The sequence below is a fragment of the Haliotis rufescens genome, unplaced genomic scaffold (genome assembly GCF_023055435.1).
Source record: "Haliotis rufescens isolate VD_foot unplaced genomic scaffold, xgHalRufe1.0.p SCAF_121, whole genome shotgun sequence".
Lineage (NCBI taxonomy): Eukaryota > Metazoa > Mollusca > Gastropoda > Lepetellida > Haliotidae > Haliotis > Haliotis rufescens.
The window spans coordinates 491,991-514,296 of NW_025963804.1; the positions used below are offsets into that span (position 1 = coordinate 491,991).

Below are 22,306 nucleotides of genomic sequence, written 5' to 3' on the forward strand. Positions count from 1 at the left end.
ATGCTTTTTCATTTTGATTGTAAAATACTAATCAGAATTTTGAAACTTGTTCAGATCTATTACAACCTTCGTCTATCCTCTGCTCTGACGTAGCATAGATACATACAATACAACATATCAATTGTACACATAATGCATTAATAAGTTGACATCACAGCAATAACACAACATCAAAGGAAAGACAGAAAAAAACAAGACCCAGTTGTGTTAAATATTGCTGGCAAAATCTTCTTACAAAAAGCATTCTTATTATTTTCTTAATCAACAATACAACTATTACACAAAAATAGTTTGTTTAAAGACTACACATTTAATTACAGAAATCTGATTTTGCCAACATAACAACAACCATTACCTGAGATGGTAGCAAAGTGCCAGTGTTATAACCATAACCAGAGCAACCAGGTGAGACAGTGAGTAACAAACAAGGTGTTCTCCAGGTGTAACACAGGTGGATGACATACACAATGGTAACATGCAGTGTATCATACAGGTTTCCTCACAAATCTCTGAGTCCCAATAGCAAATAGTGTCAAAACTGTCATAAATTCCCATTTTTTTACTTTACTTAAATAAAAACAGTATGAAGTAGAAAGATGAAAGAAAAAAAAAAAAAATTAAAAATAATAAAAAAAATAAATAAAAAAATAAAAAAAATAAAACGTTTGTTTTGTATCAATTGTTAAATTTTCACCCCAAATCAAATCTGTAATGTTTCAAATTAAATGTTAAAACCTATATCTGAAACTCATTAACACCTTTTTTGAGTATTATGAATGACATAATATTGACATAACATAAACAAGAAACAAACACGGACATCCTGAAAAGCGTTTGTCGAAGACAAGCTGACATGCACATTCAAGACAGAATGAATTTCAACATGGACATAATTAGAGACTTGACAGTAAGAATCATCCACACAAAGCATTGGTGCTGGTTAGTGCATGCTGGGTAATGGAGCGCCACAAAGGGAGGTAACTGTTCACATACCCTTGACATGCAGAGTTCGCTCGATACGTCGGTCCTCCAAGCTAGAATCAAACCATCTGAAACCAACAAACGTAACTTAATAGACGGCCGAGTTACGGGACAAAGTGAAGGGTGGAAATAAAATCCCGAAATATATCGCGATTAATAATTAACGAAGCAGCCTGCATGTGTTCTAAACAAGCCTTCTTATGATAAGGAAGATTATTTACAGTAATGACTAAAAATGCAAAGTGCGCTTTTCAAGAAATAGATTTTGCTAGCAATCAACATCATCACTGAGTTTTGTTGACATGGTTACAATCAGGGTAACATTCAACACAAAGGTAACTGCGAGCAGATGATGGCTAGCAAAATGGATATTTTGTGAAAAGCACTTATTAAATATCAGTACACATGCAGAAATCTTCATAAACTAATCATTGCGATATTTCATGATTCTATTTCATGTGGCGAGGACAATAGCTCTGCCGTATTCTGCAATATTAAAGCAATACCTCTGTGGAGAAATGAAACTGGGTCATCAGTGTTATGCGTGAACAATACGTTTCAAAACCATCTGCTGAAACCAGAGAAACGGTTGTAAATAGTGTAGGCAACAGTGTGAGGTGCTCCCCAAGGGGATTCCGGGTGAGAATAGGTCCACGGCAACCTATGCTTGTTGTACAAGCTGTCTTAATGGATTGGTTGGTTGGGCTTGGTGGCTTTGTAGCCTGGTGGCATGGATCATTGCTCATAATATCAATCACTGGTTTGTTAGGTGCAGAGTTGATTATTTACAGGCCACCATCACACAGCTGAAATATTTCGGAGTGTGGTTTAAAAAACAAACAGACAAAGTCATTGTTGCACAGTCTGCCAGGTCCAAGCTGAGTTTAACATGTACATCACACAGGGACTATCATACTCAGCATCCAAAGTGACCAACTGATCCACAACCATGGAATCCCAGGATCAAGATGTCAACTTCAGTGTTTGCATGACCAGATTGTTTTATACATATATCTAAATACATTTTACCAGGGCTACGGTCAAACTATTACCAATCGGACATTTTACACCCAAGTCTTGAGATATATAGCGCGTATCATTGTAGGGTCGGGTAATAGCGTGGGTGGGTACCCGGGTAGTAAATTTGGACTTGTCCAAGCCCTACAGAATACTGACTCCGAGCCTGTCCTTGTTTTATCACCTTAATAATGATTGCCAGACAGAAGTACCATCTTTTGACGTCTTTAGGAGAGGCAATTTTAATTTAGTATCAAATAGTCCAAGAGATTTCAGAAGGGGTGCCATTAACTGAAACAACGCCGGAGATGTGTTCTGGTTGTAAAGTGGACGTTCTATCACATTCATCCTGGTCCTCATCGTCTCAGAGGACAAAACTGTGGCCAAGGTCAAAATCAATTTCAGTGTGAATGTCTCAAATGGATTCAGTTGTTCCAAAATTCTGTTATGTTTTGTGAACAAATGATGGTGGCAACATGGTACAGTATTCATATACCAGAGGCAAGAATACATCATACAGTGGTAGTGAGTGAGTGAGTTTGATTTTACGCTGCTTTTAGCAATATTCCAGCAATATCACGGCAGGGGACACCAGAAATGGGCTTCACACATTGTACCCATATCTGGAATCAAACCTGGGTCTTCGGTGTGACGAGTGAACGCTTTAACCACTAGGCTACCCGACCACCCCATACAGTGGTAGAAGCGATAAAAAACAAAAAATATCTACAATAGAATCTGGACATGCAGACACAACCTTTGAAAGCAGAATATTACTAGGAACGTAAGGAAGTTGTATTGTTCCATGCTTGATGACATGCATGTCAGTCTGCCATAGCATAGTCACACAGTCAACTCCTCTCCAGTCTTCTAGGGGCGGTCAGGTAGCCTAGTGGTTTAAGCTTTTTCTCATCATGCCGAAGACCTGGGTTCGATTCCCGACATTGGTACAATGTGTGAAGCCAATTTCTGGTGTCACCCGCCGTGATATTGCTGGAATATTGCTAAAAGCGGCGTAAAACCAAACTCACTCACTCACTCCAGTCTGAACAGGGATGGGGTGACAGCTCACCTGTCACAAGGAAACCTGTACTCCTCACGGGCGCCTTCACCCTCCTTGATGGCGACTTTCTCCAGGTGCCAGCCGTCCCCGGCACCAGTAGCGTTGTGGCCAATATGGATCTTGGTTAGTTTACCAAGATGTACTGCTTCAATTTCAAACGTGTCCATCTGCAAGAAAAATGAACAAGTGTGTTGCAAATAATGAAGACACTTGGCAGCGCTGATTTATCTAAAATATCAGAAAGCATTAGGGTACAAAAATTACCTCACAGCTGTGTGTGAGAGAGCGATTTGGGGTTTTAGTGTCGCTTTGAACAGTATTCCACTTATATCACAGCTTGTCAGCTTAATGTGAGAGGAAAGCCCTAAGTGACACAGGTCTCAGACATACCGTATTCGACGTAATAAGCGCCCAGGGAACTCTCAAAATTAGAAATAGGGGTTCTTATTAGAATATTATTTTGGTGAAAAAAACAGAGTTGAAAAATAAATTTCGTGGTTTATGCTGACAGCCTGAAATGTTTATATACGAGAGATACATTTTTCCAGAATTTAATTGCCCATAATTAAGGGTGCATATAACACCTGAGTGCGTATTTTACGCGAATAAATAAGTCTTTTTTACATCGATCAATCGGAAGGGGTGCTAATTGGGATTGTTCACAAGCCAATGTATTAGTAAATACCGCCGTAGGCGCTTATTAGAGCGGGGCGCTTATTACGTCGAATACGGTATTACCATTTAGTGAAACCCACAAGGTATGGTGCTGACAAACTTAGAAACATAATTTGGGCGAACCTGATTCAACCTACAACTATACGTTCTGGTGCGCCCAAGGGACGCAACTCTGAAACAAATGAACTGCAGTGTCTTAGACAACCAGGGTGCCCCCTCAGAATTCCTAATCACTGTTGTACACTGTTGTACACTGTTGTACACTGTTGTTGATTTAGTCAGACCTACAGCTCATACTGACCTGTCCTGCCCGGAACTTGTTTCTGTTGTTTGACAGGCGCAGCACTCTCTTTCCTGTGTCCCCTCGTTCACCAAAGATGGTGAGATGAACTTCGGCATCAGTAGCACTATTTCTCTCCGTCCCGGTCGTCACTTCCACAAGGTAGGACAACACTGGAATACAATCATCATAATCCTGAGCCAGGTGTGTGGACTGGGACATAGAGCATATGGCATTGTAACTAAGGATCAGGATGCATTGCTTGTATTCTCAGCTCCCTGGGGATCATACACTGTCCATCGTGAAGGAATTACAATATAATTAGATACATCAAACCTAACTCCGTTCGTCAACATTATTAAGAGAGTATTAAGTATAAGAGAACAGGATTTATGTCACAATTTTGATCGGACACATTGAACAGATAGATGTGTCCAGTCCAACCCTGACCTTCAGGTACATCGCAGATGAAGGTGCAGATGTTTGCTTGTTTGCACTGTGTGTGAATGTTATGGCATATGTATTTCGTATAAAGAATTTTTTCTCTAAACACATGTCTTGCTTAAATTCAAAGGCAAGCACCGTCACATACCTGCTATTAAGACATGCACAGCAGTACTGAGAAATATTGCGTTCCCTGCCTGGAACACGTATATGTGAATGTGTAGCTAAATGCAGTGCAGCCAGTATCTTATTCAGCCTGGTTCATGGCTGTCTTTGCACAGCGACAGCTTCATGAAGTGCATGTCTGATTTCTGTGTGGTTTATTTCAGTTGCCCTTCTTTTAGCATATGTCTTTGGGAAACTGTTGTGTGTACTACCCAAAACAAGGTAGCTATAAAAGAACAATACCTAAACTGACTGAAATCACTAAACTGACAGGTGTCTCGACACGTACAGATACAGGACACAAACTCCTCTCACCTGGTAGCACATCCTGGCCTGGCCTCACAACTGGCATTTCACGCATGATTTCCTCATCGTCCTGTCTCCGCGACAACCATCGGTTGAACTGGAACTTGAGCATCTCCTTAGTTTTGAGGTCCTGCATCTTGACCTCTCTCACCTTCCATGATGGCACCTTGGTGGGGTTCTTGGGAATCAACTCCAGGCGGATCTTGTACAACTTGCCACACTTGTGGAAGTTGGACTGAAACAGGACGTGTAATAGTTGTTTTAAGAAAGGTGCAGGTGCTACTGTGGAGCAGGACATACTTACTCTTTTCGTGAACACCCGATGTCATCACTACTTTTCAGTGATCCATTCATAATTTCACTACTAATTTGCTGTTTACACCCAATGGAATCTGTTTTAGGCAGATAATCAAGACTAATCAGGCCATATACCACGAGTCTTGCTCTGTAAATTGTAGCTACATGGACAGCAAACAGGTATATTTACAGTCAGATCATGGTGGCCACAAGCTACAGACAACTGATAAGTGTGATAAACTGAGATCCCTACTAGCTGGGGTTTGATGACACACTAAAGTAGCCAGGTCACTGGCAAAATCATTCCCAATCAAGTATGATCCATATTCTGTGACCATTTGATCTCCATTTCAGCTGCCGTTTCCAACCAGGCAATAAAATCTTGCCTCAAGTTCCAAACAGAGTTGAGTGAACTGCAAATTACGTTTACCGTGTTACAGGAAGGAAGAAGATCTACATCTTACCTTGAACTCATCATTGCTGCCAGTCTGGAAGAGGGGTCCATTCTGGGGAGGGCCTGCGAGGATGATGGCACCTGAACAGCCCTTGTCACCATACGCAACAATTGCCACTTCACCATTGTCCAGGGTCTCCGAGGTGCTGACAATGATCTTCCAGTCCCCATCTGGTAACAGCCAGCACTTGTATTTGACACAGCGAAAGGAAATCTCCAATACTGATTGTTGTAGTCTGTAGATCTATAAACTGTAGCGCTTGCAAATGTAACTTGTATATGTCAGTGGCCTTTATATTGAATAAATTGTCTGTCTGTCTGTCTGTCTATAGTTCATACAGATCTTGGGGGAGGGTACACAAAAATCTTCCTATTACTTTTCAAGGGTTAATTATGACCTCTGTTGCATCAATTTAGCGTAAGTTTTGTTTACTGCCATTTTGATTTGTTGCCACCACTTTGAACATTATTTCAGTTATTGTGTCAGCTTTTGGTGAGAAGAAAGCTCAAAATGATTCAGATGTAAGGCAAAGTTTACAAAAGATATGATCAAGGTTTGTTGGTGACAAATTGACTGCAACTGACGAGGTTCTAGTCACATGGACAAAGAGGTAAAATGTTCAGAAATAATTTGTCTTCTGCAAATCTGTACCTAGCTAACCATACTTCCTTCTTTCTCCGACCTAGTGGACTTGGGGTGGGGGTAGGGGTGGACAACATCTCAGGTTTCTCACCTTCTTTCTCCCCGACCTAAGGGACCTTGGGGAACAGGGCAAGGCTAGTGGGGTGGGGGTAGGGGGTGGACAACATCTCAGGTTTCTCACCTTCCTTCTCCGACCTAGGGGACCTTGGGGGACTTAGGGCAAGGCTGGTGGGTAGGGGGTGGGGGTAGGGGGTGGACAACATCTCAGGTTTCTCACCTTCCTTCTCCGACCTAGGGGACCTTGGGGGACTTAGGGCAAGGCTGGTGGGTAGGGGGTGGGGGTAGGGGGTGGACAACATCTCAGGTTTCTCACCTTCCTTCTCCGACCTAGGGGACCTTGGGGGACTTAAGGCAAGGCTGGTGGGGTGGGAGTGGGGGTAGGGGGTGGACAACATCTCAGGTTTCTCACCTTCCTTCTCCGACCTAGGGGACCTTGGTGACCTCGGGGACTTCGGGGACCTCGGGGACCTGTGGCGAGGGCGATGGTCCTCCTCTGGTGAAGGCGATCTCACAGGACGCCGGGATGTACCTCGCTGTTTTGGAACACCAACTGCCACAAGAATCATATATGATACACACATTCACTATGTTCAACAGCTCTGAAATATGTCATAATCCACCTTGGGGGGAAACTATTCGTTTCTGGCTACCTTCTAGAAATACAAATTGAAAAATGGTTAAATTCTAATAAATCAGGCAACTGCCATCTGCCAAGGTGTGATTAGTAGCTCAGTGGTAAGTGTGTTTTCTCTTCAGCCCTGAGACCGGGTTCCATTCCAAACATGGATATTAGTCTAATTCGTACTGTTCCTGTTGTGATACTGGTGTATTACTTTGAAAGCCAATCTCCTCATCATACAAGGCCTGAAGTGGCATCCATTTTCGAGAATTCATTGATAACAGGTTAAGACCCTAACAACTCATTCCTAACATAATGAACCCAACAACAGCTTCCCAGTACTTACACTCCACAACCTCCGGGTACAGCCAGATGTTCTGCACCCCTGTGTCGACGGTGGGATGGATCCGGCCTTGAGTGGTCACCCCTACATACAGCCCCCGGCTTATTGCTGACTGCAGAACCACGTAGCCCTTGTCTTGGTGTTTGGCCACGATGAAGTGACAAAGGTCATCTTTCCTACCCTGGATATGGATATTGAAAGACATGTATAAATGACAAAGTAAGTGAGTGAGTTGGGTTTATTGCTGCTTTTAACAGTATTCCAGTTATATCGAGGCAAGTCAGCTTTATGTGGGAGGAAAGCCCGAAGTGATGCAGGTCTGAGATGTTTACAACTTCGGTGAAACCAGTGAGCATGGGTATGGTGCTGACAAATCTAGAAACATAATCGGGGCGAACCGGGATTCGAACCCACAATCGAAGGTTTCTGGCATGCCCCAGGGACGTAACTCTGCACAGCGTATTGCGGCGCCTTAGACGACTGGGCCACCCGTGCACCCTTTAAATGACAAAGATCTACACCACTGCATTAGCACAACAGTGGCACCAGGATGTAATGTAGGAAGATCTTGGTGTTGATAGCCAGATCACTAACAAACATATTCTTCGTTCTCAGGACAACCTGATTCTGTAAAACACCCCTGCAATATAATCATATACCAGTATTTGTTTTCAGTCAAAGATTGTAATTCCACATGTTTTTTTTAATTCTCCAAATATTTTTCAAAACCAAATACGCAAATAGCATTATTTTCCAACATATTTTTGATTACATCCTTTATCATAGGTGAACAAAATTTATCCTTTTTATAGGATCTATCTAAGATTGCCATTTGTGACACTCACAAAACAGTCTATCTTGCCGTCCTTGAAGCGGAGGAAGTTCCCCGGGTAGATCATGCTCTCGAACATCCGCACACCGTCCTCGGACACCTTGTGGACTCGGAAGTGGGCCGCTCTGTTACACTTGCCGGTCCCGAACACAGACTTGTCCTGGTCCACGTTGACGGCCTGAGTGGGAGAGGTGCGGAACAACACGATGCCTCGGTCACGGAACATTCCCTGTGTGCAGATGATAGATACTCACTAGTTAGATCCCACGTCTAAAATTTTGATTTTTTGGATTCGGAATTTCGGAAAGACAAGTTCGGGCTTCGAAACTCAAAAAGTCTTTTTTGCACTGACTTTTTGAACAACCTTTCACATACTTTGACTGACCAATGAAATGACTAACAGAAAGTCAACATTAGTCAAAAAGGAAAGCAGCAGCATTTCATTGGTCGGTCAAAGGTCAAAGGTCGTTCTGACGTGAATTGAAATGGGATGTCCCCAGATGTTTGTTTAGTGGTAGCGAGAACTAAGATCTGATTATAATGAAATTGGAGTGTTTCGAACATATGACCTGACTGACATCCTTGTGATTGGTTTGCATGTACTCAATCACTGACAGGCTACATTGACATAGCAAAAACACTGCTGACTGCTGTGTGAGACTACATTCAGTAATACATGTTGTGCTCTTTACAAAGGAGTCATAATAGAATTTGTATTGCAATATATTGCGATACAGGTATCGGTATTGTGAAATGTATTGCAATATATTGGGAGATGATGTGTTTGACAGTGATCGACACTGATTGTATATAAATGCAGAACCTATTTTCTAGATACTAAAGTAAATAAAGTCACTGCCATTTTGTAGTCATGGATACAGGAAAGCTAATGTGAGAGAAAAATCACTTCCGTATTTCTGCCATTTCGTCAATTTTGAAGGGATATATCATTTCTGAATGAATATTTCTGTAGCTTTTAGATCGAACCAACGCAAAAAATAATGAATCTTGTTATATTTTCTTACCCAGCATACAGAAATATAGATGAATATTGCAATACATATCATTTGAAAAGCATATTGTAGTATACCAATAATACTGTACAGTCGTACAATATACATCATGGTCTGTTCAGGATATTAGTGATGTATTGCATGGCCTGTAGTAAGGTCTACAGCAGACACACCAATGGTACAGAAAGTGAACAATCATGCCATTGAGCAGATACACATAAAAGTCTCCAAACCTTGCAGTAGACGCTGAACTTCTGACTGGGGTCGTAGTCCAGGATTCCTCGTACCTCACCAGGGCGACCGTTGTTACCGATGGTGACAAACTGCAGGGGGTTTTTCAGGGCCTCGAGGATCACTGATTGGTCAGACTGGACATGCAGTTTGAACTCACACAGAGACCCTCCCTTTCCCTGGAATAATTAAAACATGACCAATATGTAAATCCCAACTCACTAGCTCAAACATATAGAAAAGTCAGGTCCAAACAACTTTTCCTCTTGGCGGCCATTAACAGTCATACATCTCACAATGTTGAAGGTGGTGGCATTAGGTGGAAGTGATATTCATTTATAATGGCTGTAATATGATTTGAAGGATGCCATAAGTTATCAACTTGTCCACTAAAATATCAAATCAATTCTTATTAAATATGGATATGTATCATATCATAAGCGTTGTCTCGCCAAATGTACCGCCCTCCATCATGGCTCCCCTACTTCAGATACCTGTTGCTATGAAACCAACTTACGTGCCCGAGCAGACGGCCATTCTCGATGGCCAGGTGGAAGCTGGGATTGTTCTGATTGCTGAACACGCTCACCATGTTCTTCTTCTTGAGCACGCTGAACACACCTGAACAGTGAGGTGAAGGGTCAGCATGTCCAGTAAACTGCTCAACATGTCGCTACCAACTCAAGTGTCAAGCCAACTGAGGCCAGCTGACACTCGCTAAACATAAATCTACAGTACCGTATATGACCGCGTATAAGCCGAATTTTGAGGACCAGAAAAAAGATTCTGTAGAAAGGGGTCGGCTTATCCACGGGATACACTTTCATGATAGTATTTTTCAGATCGTGATCTGTCAGAAACATCGCCTGAATGACGGTCCGATAGATTACAACTTCCCGAAAGTTTGGAAGTTGCCACAACTAGAGCCATTATTGTTATAAATTATCAATAAAGTTATTATTATACACCAATGTTGTCATTATTAAAAAAATGTTATGCATGTTACTACTTCCGATAATAAGTTTTCAATTGAATGTTCAAAGTTTATCGTTCTTCGTCAACTCCACAATCTTTACATGTAACAATATACGTAATTCACAGCTATAATATATAATCCCCAGATAAAATCGCCAATAGCTATTACGTATGTTTTGCAAAGTTCATAAATTGATAGTGAACAAGTGTCTACCTTTATTGAATGGGGCAAATAAACAACTGTATTGGCGAGTTATTCCGTTCGCCATTTGCAAAAACATGTGATCAGCTGTTTCCTGTGACGTCACAAACGGTGACCACTGTGATTGCTTCCTGTTGTTTAAAGCAACACGGTACACAAGGAAATCAGCATTGATAATAACGGGCCGATTGCTATTGTCATGTTGTTTACACAAACATTTTCAAGTTGTGGGTGCTTAGCGATCGTGTTGGGAGTAGGGGCTTAATTCCTTTGTTTTCGAGAGATTAGTTTAATAAACTGGAAATGCCTGTGAGTAAGTGATGGTCATTCAATGTGTTCATAGTATGATAGTTTATTTAATTCAATTGGATTAACATACAATAGTGGTGTAAAGGGGGGTTATAAAAGTTGGTATATTTTTACTGACTGACATTTTCATCATGAGTTTTAAACGAAAACGCCATGCTTACGATGCTGAATTCAAACTGCGAGTTTTCGCTCCAGCTGATATATTTTCTCACGGGTTCAGAATTCTATATACACCGATTCACAAAATGGCGCATGGTTGTTGATGGCAACTATAACGATCATTATGAGATTAAAAAAAACCACGAGAAACAGCTTCCCACATTATGAAAGTGGATGACTGGTTTGTTAAATCTTTATTAGAAATAATAATGACTTTTTCAATATAATTACAACGTTTTTCATCTTATATTTTTGAATATCTGCGAGTACCGGCACATGTCTTGCAGTCCGACTTCGCAGTGTTTTTTGTCTTTCAATTCCTGATTCGGCTTATCTGCGGGTCATATCATTTTCTTTCGTATTTCAATGGTCAAATTAACACCTCGGCTTATCTACGGGGTCGGCTTATCCGCGGTCATATACGGTAAATAAAGAAGTTGTCGTCTATAAATTGTCTCTACTCTGTCATCCATCAACTTCGAAGTTATGCCTATCAAACAACTTAGCTCTAAGGCATGTTAATTATCTCAAGTTTTAAATCTAGGAGTGTTTTTACTGTTCCAAATCTTGTTGACCTGTTGTGACTCCAGAGACAAAATAGATAAAATCCTTTTTACCAACCAATTGGCTTACTATAGAAAGCTGTCTAACATCCCAAGCATACCTGAATCACACAGTGTTTTGCAACTCTATATCAGAACAGAGTCACAATACATGAGAATGTTGGAGCACTCACCAGCTCGATCCTTAGGTTCACCAAGACCATCCACTGTGCCATCAGGTTTTATCCTCAGAGCTTTCCCTGAAGCGTGAGAGAAGAGCATCACCTGGTTCCGGTTTTCAAACTTCCACTTCTCAAACTCCCACTGAAAATACACATTCACCGTACCCATGAATCCAAAGTAATGGTTCATGCTGATTCCCTGACTAGTTACACTGTGCTACAAACTAGGGCACAGCAAACCCAACCTGCAACAAGATCCCCAAAGATGCTGCTGCTGCTGGCACAGTGATAATACTGATACAGTAACCTCAAGGGCTGGATGGGTAACTCGGGTACCAGGGTCAGATGGGACCTGAGTAGGACCTGAGTACCCACAGTACTACCAAGACCCGTGGTTAGTCACATGATAAATTGTTTAATGACAAAACCCCACATCTCCCAATGTATTTGTGAAAGAGGAGGGCTGATAACAGCTGCAGCATCACTTTGTCGAACAGGATCAGGATCTGTACTACAAATGTGTGCTCCATATAGCTCTTGATGAAGCTGTTTGATTGTGCGAGGTTGTTCCCGGTATTGGACACCTTCGCCCAAATGCAACGGTCCCCTACAGTAGTGTGAGCCTGTAATTGGGGTCATAGATGGTGACACGTGATCCGATTTCCATTGTAATAAATAACGTTGTTCTCTGTCAAGTAAACGTCTTCTGTTTGTACCTCTGTGTTGCACGTTATGTGGGCCTGAAGACCTTACCACCGGCATTCTAAAAGTTGCTGAGTAAATAAAAAAACCATTCAACTTTATGGATAAGAACTTTTTTTTAGCATAGAGCAACATTTCCATGCAGGTTCTAACACTGTTATCAAACTAGAATACGCGGCTTAAAAACGGTGTGAGAACCTACATCGCAACGTCGTTACATGCAATAAACCACAAGTTGTTCTCAATAAAGTTGTATGATCATTAATTAGCTCTAAATGTGCTTCATCAAACAAACGACATACGTTTCTCTTTTCCAGGATGTCGTCCGTGTAATCATTCTGGACTCGCAGCTCACGAACGATCTTCCCATCATCCTCTCCTTCATCCAGCCACCTGCAGACACATGGAAAACACATGACACATACGGAGGCAATAAGAATGGGCTTCACACGTTGACATGTGACACTCTAAATGGTTGACCAATCAGATGGTACTTTGCTTACATGTCTGCCTGATAGGATGGCTGCAACCCATAGCCCATCGCAAGTTGGGGTTTGAGGATTGACGTAAATGGTTCATAGTCAATAGTGGACATTGAGAGTGAATGTTGTTTTGTACGCTGCCGTCAGCACTGTGGTGGACTGACTAACCGAGTGAGGGACAGAATTGACTGATATCATGAGCAACACATCACACTGCTATCATGACAAACAATGTGCCCACTGATCCTCAGCAGGGGCCTGAGTCTTACAACACACATTGTACTGGGGGGCTATTCTGTGCCAGACTATATAGCACACATTGTAGCACAAGACTTACTTGTTACAATGGAAGGTGAAGATCGCTTGTTTCGATGCAGGCTCTCGGATGACGATACGCTCCAGGAACCAACCAGACCCTGAAATAGAACATATGCATGTTTATAACACAAGGTGACACCAAACCAGTATTCTGACTACAATTATGTAACTTTGTCACGTTTTAGTGGCAAGCATCCCTTTTAGTTCTGATTGATACACTGTAATTCTTTGGGCTTATTTTAATATTAATCTAGGAAAACAGGGGGGTGTTTGATACAAAGACAATTCTATAAATTTAATTATTCAAATCAAAACTTAGGATTGTGCAACCTTAACAGAGTTGAAGAAGTGAAAGTAAATTTGGCTTGTGATGTCAATCACTGTGTTGTCTGTTCAAACACGATTATTTACAGACCACTGTCATAAAGCTGGAATATTGTTGATTGTGGCGTTAAACAAACAAAAATCCTTTGAGAATGGACATAATATATATAGGGATTAAACATGAGATTCAGGTTGTGAATCACAACCTAAAGTCTCCTAGAAATTAGCCTAATACACATTGAGAAAAAAACCAGTTTGTGTTTGTGAGATTAATTCACAATAAAACCATCTTAAACCAGAAATGATTTACATCTGGAACTGACCTGGTCCTGTGGCATCATGGCCGACAATGATCCGCTTTAAGTGCCCGAGGGAAACCGCTTCCACTTCGAAAGAATCCGTCTACAATACACAACACACACTACTTTCCAAACCATAAAGTTATATTCTGACCTATCTAGTGGCTTTTACGCTATCCCATGCCAGAGTTATCTCCCTTCGTATTCCACACAAGGTTTATTTGCATCCATTCAATCGTTACATTGTATGTTGTGTATGTTTTTAGATTCTATGAGATTGTGATGTAATTGTGTGACTTGAGGAGGCAGTTAGTTTTGGGGAATGGTCGCGAGAGATATTTCGTGTTTACAGAGGAATGAACCGATGGTGTCTGTGTGTGTGTGCTATTGTCAGTTGTGACTGTTGATTTCACTGCAGACTTATCTACTTTGAATACATGTACAGATTATTTCATCCTGTGTTCCCGGTGTAATTTCCACAACATGTAGTCCAATATTGTCTCATTGTGAAATATGTAAATATTCATGCTAGCTGACATTGTAAATTTTGATAGGGACCATATATATATTTGGGAGGGTGGTCTGACCGAAAGAACAAAACCCGCAAACAGATACTGGTGTGACATGTTAACCTATTCTGCATCTATGCATCTGTCCTAACAGGCCAACCAGCCCTTGTTTAGCCCATCGACATCACAGATCCCATCGATACCTGTTAAACCTAACTGCCCCTTTAAAATACACCTGTCTCTGCAGAACCTACATTCCCATTGCAAAGCCCATAACCCTTGTAGAACCCACCTGGTAGTACTAGAAAACGTAACTGTACCTCATGAAACCAACCTCCCCATGTAATGTAGAACCCATAAGCCCCCTTTTATAACACCTGTACCTCATTTAACCAACCTTCCACCTGATAGAACCCATTAGCCCCCTGTATAACACCTGTACCTCATTTAACCAACCTTCCACCTGATAGAACCCATTAGCCCCCTGTATAACACCTGTACCTCATTTAACCAACCTTCCACCTGATAGAACCCATTAGCCCCCTGTATAACACCTGTACCTCATTTAACCAACCTTCCACCTGATAGAACCCATTGGCCCCCTGTATAACACCTGTACCTCATTTAACCAACCTTCCACCTGATAGAACCCATTAGCCCCCTGTATAACACCAGTACCACATGAAACCAATCTTCCCCTTGTAGAACCCATTAGCCCTCTGTATAACACCTGCACATCATGAAACCAACCTTCTTCTTGTAGAACTCATTAGCCCTCTGTATAACACCTGCACATCATGAAACCAACCTTCTTCTTGTAGAACCCATTAGCCCCCTGTATAACACCTGTACCTCATTTAACCAACCTTTCACCTTATAGAACCCATTAACTCCCTGTATAACACCTGCACCTCGTGAAACCAATCTTCTTGCAGAACTCATCAGCCCCCTCTATAACACCTGTACCTCAGGAAACCAACCTCCCCCTTGCAGAACCCACCTGGCCCTTATTGAAACACCTCTGTCTGTTCTCAGAGTACAGCTGACGAACTCCTGTGTCTCCCCGATCTCCATATATGGTCAGGTATACATTTGCATCAGTCCCAGCATTCCACAAGTTTCCTGTTGTCACATCCACCTGATACTTCAGCACTACACGGAAAACAGTAGAGGAACAAGTGACAATTGCATAATTACATAAGCAATTGAGTGAAAACCTTGAAAAATACAAGCTACACAATGTGATATATGACTCTTATTATTTGTTCAGCTGTAAAATGAAAGATAGAGTATTTCTTTGCTTAGGCAGAAGCTATATCAATTTCATGTCAAGTCAGCATAAATTCTATTCTAGTTGGCAGTATCTTAATCATGTTTTTGTCAAGTCAGCATTATTTTAATACTTAGTCATCGTTATGTAGGCTATATCCCATCAAAATAAGTCTGGTATGGAATGGATCAGGACTGGAGGCATTAAGTTACAACATTGATCTGTGCCAACTAGATGCCATGACAAATGAGACATGTCAGGTGCCAGTTTAGTGTGGGCGTCCCCAGGGGTAAGGTCAGCTTACATGGAAGGCAAGGCTCCCCCTGCCGTGAGACTGGCAGCTCCCTGCACGTTTCGTGGTCATCCTCGTCCCTCGCCAACCACCGCCTGCACGGAAACACAAGCTCCTCCCCTGCATCAATGTCCTTCATGCGCACCTACGTAGGCACAACATCAATTTCAATTATTAATTGCAAGAAAGTGATGGAGTGAATGTGTGTTGAAGTCAGTAATGTTCTAGTTATGCTGCTTTGTAAAGTAGTCCAGCTTGGAACAGTCAATGACAAGTACTAATCAATGACAAGTACGAGTCAATGGCAAGTACGAGTCAATGACAGGTACTAATCACTGACAAGTACTAGTCAATGACAAGTACTAATCAATGACAAGTACGAGTCAATGGCAAGTACAAGTCAATGACAGGAACTAATCACTGACAAGTACTAGTCAATGACAAGTACTAATCAATGGCAAGTACGAGTCAATGACAGGTACTAATCACTGACAAGTACGACACAATGACAAGTATGAGCCAATGACAAGTACTAATCACTGACAAGTGCTAGTCAATGAATAGTACTAATCACTGACAAGTATGAGTCAATGACAGGTACTAGTCAATGGCAAGTACTAATCAATGACAAATACTAAGCAATGGCAAAAACAGTTATGCTTGTCAAGGTGGTGACTAATGGGATCAGGTGGTCAGGCTCTCTGACTTGCATGATGCACGTTATCGTATCCCAATTGCGTGGATCGATGCTCGTAATGTAAATCTATGGATTATCTAGTCCGGTCTTGATTATTTACAGACCGCCATCATATAACTGGAATATTGCTGAGTGTGGCATTAAACAACATGAAACAAACAAACAAACAATGGCAAAAACTAGTCAATTACAATGCAAGTAGTAATCAAAGGCAAGTACTAGTGATGACAGGTACCAGTCAATGACATGTAATATTTAATGACAAGTACTAGTCAATGACAAGTACTAATCAGTGACATATACTATCGATTATAAATACAGTTCAGTGACAAACACTATTCTGTGACAAGCATGACAAGTATACCATTCAGTTATAAGGTAATCAGGACCTCATCCTAAACCAGAATCCATACCAGCGACATGACTGGAAAACCATTTCTTTTACTCTGCTTAACAAAATCTACAAATGTGTAATTTTATCACACAGACCATGACATGTCAGTAAAAAAGAAAGTTATTCATTATTCATAGGAAAGAAAGCCTGAGAACCAAGAAAATACATAGGCAGCCTTTGGGTCTGGAAGGGAGGCATTTATTTTTTGTTATTCATGATATAAAGTTTAATATATAATACTAGTGAAACATAACCTATAAAAATACAGTTTGTGTCAAGTGATAGCATAAACAAGGGCAATGTTCAATGACTCACTTCATCACAGAGCCAGCCAGGACAGTCCCCCGTGTTGTCGTGGGCGATCCGTATCTTGTAAATCTCACCGATACTTCCCACACTGATCTGAAACACATGAAATATTCACTCACTTTCTTTCCCAAAAGAGAAACAATATTATAAAATAGTCATTCAAACACAAATCAATAAAGCCCACTTAAATCCAGCATTTTGTTCAAGGACACTGTGTTTGGAAATGAGAAATTTTACAGGTAACACTGGGTCATGGTCTCATTAATATTTGCTATATAATGAATATTACTAACAAATGTATGACATGTAAATCGTCAGCTCAGATGGTATAACTTGGTCATAAAAAATAAGACATACATTTGGGCAAAAATGGACATCTTATAATTAAATATAAAATGCTTTTGAATTTGGTCTTTTCACAGAGGGTCATGAAAAAAATGTACAAGGACATGGGGAGGGTCATCCAAAAGTATGAATAGTATGAGGGGAGGGTCATTATTTTCCGTACATTTGAGCTTAAAAAACCTCATAACAGCCATTTGCATGGCTTAAATACATCGAGGGCTTGCTAAGATGAAGATTTGTGCCAAACTCTTGTTCAGAAGAGCCATTTTGATTGGTTGTTGATTTCTCGATCAAGAGTTAGAGAGATTCTGTGCTACATTAGTGATAAGAGAAATGGAGACGGTGTCATGGGTGTAGATGTCATGGATGTAGATGTCATGGTGTAGATGTCATGGGTGTAGATGTCATGGGTGTAGATGTCATGGGTGAAGATGTCATGGTGTAGATGTCATGGTGTAGATGTCATGGTTTAGATGTCAAGGTTGTGGGTGTCATGGGTGTAGATGTCATGGGTGTAGATGTCATGATGTAGATGTAATGGGTGTAGATGTCATGGGTGTAGATGTCATTGGTGTAGATGTCATGGGTGTAGATGTCATGGGTGTGGATGTCATGGTGTAGATGTCATGGGTGTAGATGTCATGGGTGTGGATGTCATGGGTGTAGATGTCATGGGTGTAGATGTCATGGGGTAGATGTCATGGTGTAGATGTCATGTCATAGATGTCATGGGTGTAGATGTCATGGGTGTAGATGTCATGGTGTAGATGTCATGGCATAGATGTCATGGGTGTAGATGTCATGTCCTAAGAAAATTCCTTCAGCTTTGGCCTAGCCACAAATTCCAATTAAAACATATTGCTACAGCTGAGCTGAAATCAATAGAAACAGCCTTCTGCACTGCTACTTCAATCACATCACCTAGAGGTTAGACATTAAAGTTAAAACCTTTCTCCATTTTTTAAATATTAATGGCAGTCTTTAGGAGTATATCAGTGTCTGTGTCCTGAAACAATGAATAGTTGAAGAGAAGAAATGCCTGAACTTTTAACATTTCTGTGTCTACAATAAAACAAAATTACATAATTTTAATTTGAATCACTAGCGTTCAATGATTTTTATACTTAAAAACCGCTCCATCTCACAGTTACATACACTTTAAGGAACCGTGTTTTCATGTTGTGATAATTTGTTAACCTCACAAGCCCCTACAAGAAATGACCAGTACTACAACATGTCAGCTTGATGTGGGAGGTAGGATAAAGACCAAAGTGATGTAAGGATTCGAGATTTACCACTTAGTTGAAAGTCAAGAGCATGAATATGGTGCTGACAAACCCATGATCATAACTGGGGAGACTCTGGGATTTGAACCCACTATTAGTGGATCATGGCATAATTTAAAGGGGCTCTCCACACCGAAGTCCAGCACCTTCTATTCATTTTAAGTAATAAGGATCAAGAACATGTAATCTCAACAAGCCTAGACACAGGGATTTGAACCCATCATCATAGGTTTCTGGTACATCTAAGGGAGGCAACGCTGCACAGTAAACTGCAGCACCTTAGGCAACTGGTCCACCAAGCCCTCTAGAGGAATAGAAAGAGTGGAAACAAATACCTTATAGACAAACGAAAAATGTATTTTTGTCCTTTGGATTATGTCCAGATAAAATTAAGTTCATATAGAGTGAGTGAGAATGGCTTTAAGCCGCTTTTAGAAATATTCCAGCAATATCACGGCAGGGGAACACCAGAAATGGGCTTCACACGTTGTACCCATCTCGGGATTTGAACCCAGGTCTTCGGTGTGACGAGCTAACACTTTAATTACAAGGATACTCGACCGCCCCAAGGTCATCCAGAACACAACATTCTAGTTATTGACTTCAACATAAAACAGAAGCAGTTCCGAGGACAAATTCATTATCAAGAAAGAAAATGTTCTATTGGGGCAATAAAACATATAAATCTTGACAGACATATAGCAAAATCAAGTCAACATTCTCATAAACCACGAAAGCCTAAGGACCCCCCAAATTATTTGTTTCAATGGTATGGAATTGCTAAAGCTTGATATCATGTTACCACACTATAACTTAAGGTGACATTAAAACAGCTAGCTTTCTATTGTAAGATTGTTGATGGTGTATATCTATTAAAGCCTAGCAATACGTTCCCTCCATAGAAACAGAAACACCACACAGTGTACACATGTTCACCATGACGACTACTGAAACACAGTAGGGATATCAGTCAACTTCTCTAATGGCCGGACTATATACCAATCAAAATTAGTTAAAAACCCCACGATTCTTTCATATTACTATAATTACTCTAATCTGTCATGCATGATGAATAACTCTAGCAATATGAAAACCTGAGACAGGTGGTATTATTCTGAACAGTATATACAGTATATACAGTATGTATATATATATATATATCTATTAACAACCAGTCCTTAATTAGTAACATGACTGTGCAGACTTCATTATACATTTCAATTTATACATTCATCCATAATTCAAATCTACAAATCTCAAAAATTAAAACCAATCCTTGAAGTATGTAGAAAGGTATTAACAACCAGTCCTTTATTATAACATGACTGTGCAGACTTCATTATATCATTTCAATTAATACATTCATCCATAATTCAAATCTACAAATCTCAAAAATTAAAACCAATCCTTGAAGTATGTAGAAAGGTATGTAATCTCTAAATTAAACACAATGTCTCATGTTATTAACCAAGGTGACATCATTTCACGCTGATAAATGTATTCAAGGTGTCTTTTGGACCATCATACAACATACAAAGGAGCCAATGGTTATTAAGGTGCTGCACCAGTACTGTGAGAGTGTTGTCTTGTTCCTAGCTTAAGCTTACACCTACTTCAAATTCAATAGCAAGAAAGTCGTCATAAATATTTCTGACCCTCAACACAGCACGGCAACCATGTACTGTGATATGAACACTGGCATCGCTAGGCAAGGTACAAATCACATGGATGTCTAAACCAAGTACAAAAGCTCCAGAACCTATAGTGGCGTTGACTATTGGGTGACCGCTCTCACACAGCAGTCACATAGAATACCGAACACGACTGCATGGTGCTGTCAATAGCCTGAAGCTGAATGGGAGTGTCCGGACACTATAGATCTCCAGATAAACACCCCATGCTTTCACCAAACACTAGGCACATATCATGTATGGCCTATAGACACAAAGTTGCCAATGGAGACATAGGTAGTGGTTCCTGATAAACAGGCATTAACTAAGTGTTGCTCATTGTGAAAGTTAAATGTCTATAGCTGTAGGTTCCACAAACGAGTGGTCGCCTGTACTGATTTGGTTAGAAGAAATTGATATGTTCGCAAAATAAGCTTGTTACTTTGGATAATTCATCAAAAAGAATTACTATCAAATAAGATCAAATTAACAAAATACATTAGAACTTTAGTCGTTCAGTCAAACCATGATATAAATGAGAATCCTTCAAATAACTGCCATTGAATAATACTTTATTGTCAAACCTCCATACATGGCATTAATTTAAATGGCACACTATTCTAAACCTGATCAAAAAGAGCAGTTATCTGCTATATCATACAACATAAATAATTCGTTAGAACCCAAGGGGATTCTGGGTAAGAACATGGGTCCCCAGCAGGGATAAAATGAATTGGGTGGTTAGACTCGGTGACTTGGTCGATACTCATGACGTCAATAACTGGATTGTAGACTCGATTATTACAGACAACTGTCATATAGCTGGAATATTGCTGAGTACTGCTATAGAATGTGTTTTAAGAAAAAAATTGACTCTATCCTTTGACAGGCAAGAATTTCTGAACATAGGTTTCTTAGTTACTGGGTATTCTTTAAAGATACCTGTGAGTCCTCACACAATGCCTTTTGTGAAAATCAAGATCACAAAACCCACCTCCGCAAACTTTACTAAATAAAAAATAAACTAACTACATGCCAGTTCATGTTTATAATGTTCACAAAGGCTGCAAAATATAGTTAATGAAGATAATTCTTTATTATCTTCAACAGATCAAATTTTAACTTTCTCTTCCCTTCAGATTGTATTAAAAATATATTCGGGGTAGGCATTTAAAACAAGGTGGCATACTTTTTATGCAGGATACAGAACACACACCTGAATATATACATCCAAATTATTAATCTCACGTAAAATAATCATTTATGTGGTCAGAAAAACTGCTGCATATCAGGCATGAATTAATAGTGTAATTTATTATCCTAATGTTCAGTCAACACGAACCAAGCCAAGCACATTGTACCCCCCCTGATGTGTTAACATAATCACAGACTTGCACACCTGATCCAATCAGCCTTGACGCACGCCATAATGAGAAATAATCACCTAATCTCACCTTCGGGAAATCTACACCCACTGTCAATATGAGCATTCAAAAGTGAGCAAAACGTGAAATAGGGTGACTTTTTTGTCAAATGCTTTATCTAGAGTTCCACATTCATCTTGCCGTTGGACCAGATATGATAGTTGAACCAAGCTGGAGACAATATGTTCGAATG

At 40.5% G+C, this 22,306-nt stretch overlaps 1 protein-coding gene across 2 annotated transcripts in view; it reads right to left on the reverse strand.

Annotated features, from left to right (window-relative positions):
* LOC124136194 (lipoxygenase homology domain-containing protein 1-like) overlaps positions 1-22,306 on the reverse strand; it is a 111,854-nt gene that overhangs the window by 59,929 nt on the left and 29,619 nt on the right. For both annotated transcript variants that reach the window (XM_048393918.1, XM_048393917.1), the window contains exons 5-21: positions 17,395-17,481; positions 16,001-16,133; positions 15,427-15,578; positions 13,942-14,020; positions 13,314-13,392; positions 12,797-12,887; positions 11,805-11,934; positions 9,941-10,044; positions 9,426-9,602; positions 8,193-8,408; positions 7,351-7,528; positions 6,795-6,935; positions 5,693-5,853; positions 4,941-5,166; positions 4,038-4,189; positions 3,071-3,228; positions 994-1,049 (exon numbers count right to left, since the gene is read on the reverse strand). In XM_048393918.1, coding sequence (XP_048249875.1) covers positions 994-1,049; positions 3,071-3,228; positions 4,038-4,189; positions 4,941-5,166; positions 5,693-5,853; positions 6,795-6,935; positions 7,351-7,528; positions 8,193-8,408; positions 9,426-9,602; positions 9,941-10,044; positions 11,805-11,934; positions 12,797-12,887; positions 13,314-13,392; positions 13,942-14,020; positions 15,427-15,578; positions 16,001-16,133; positions 17,395-17,481 — 2,320 coding nt within the window. The remainder of the gene's footprint in view (positions 1-993; positions 1,050-3,070; positions 3,229-4,037; positions 4,190-4,940; positions 5,167-5,692; positions 5,854-6,794; positions 6,936-7,350; positions 7,529-8,192; positions 8,409-9,425; positions 9,603-9,940; positions 10,045-11,804; positions 11,935-12,796; positions 12,888-13,313; positions 13,393-13,941; positions 14,021-15,426; positions 15,579-16,000; positions 16,134-17,394; positions 17,482-22,306) is intronic.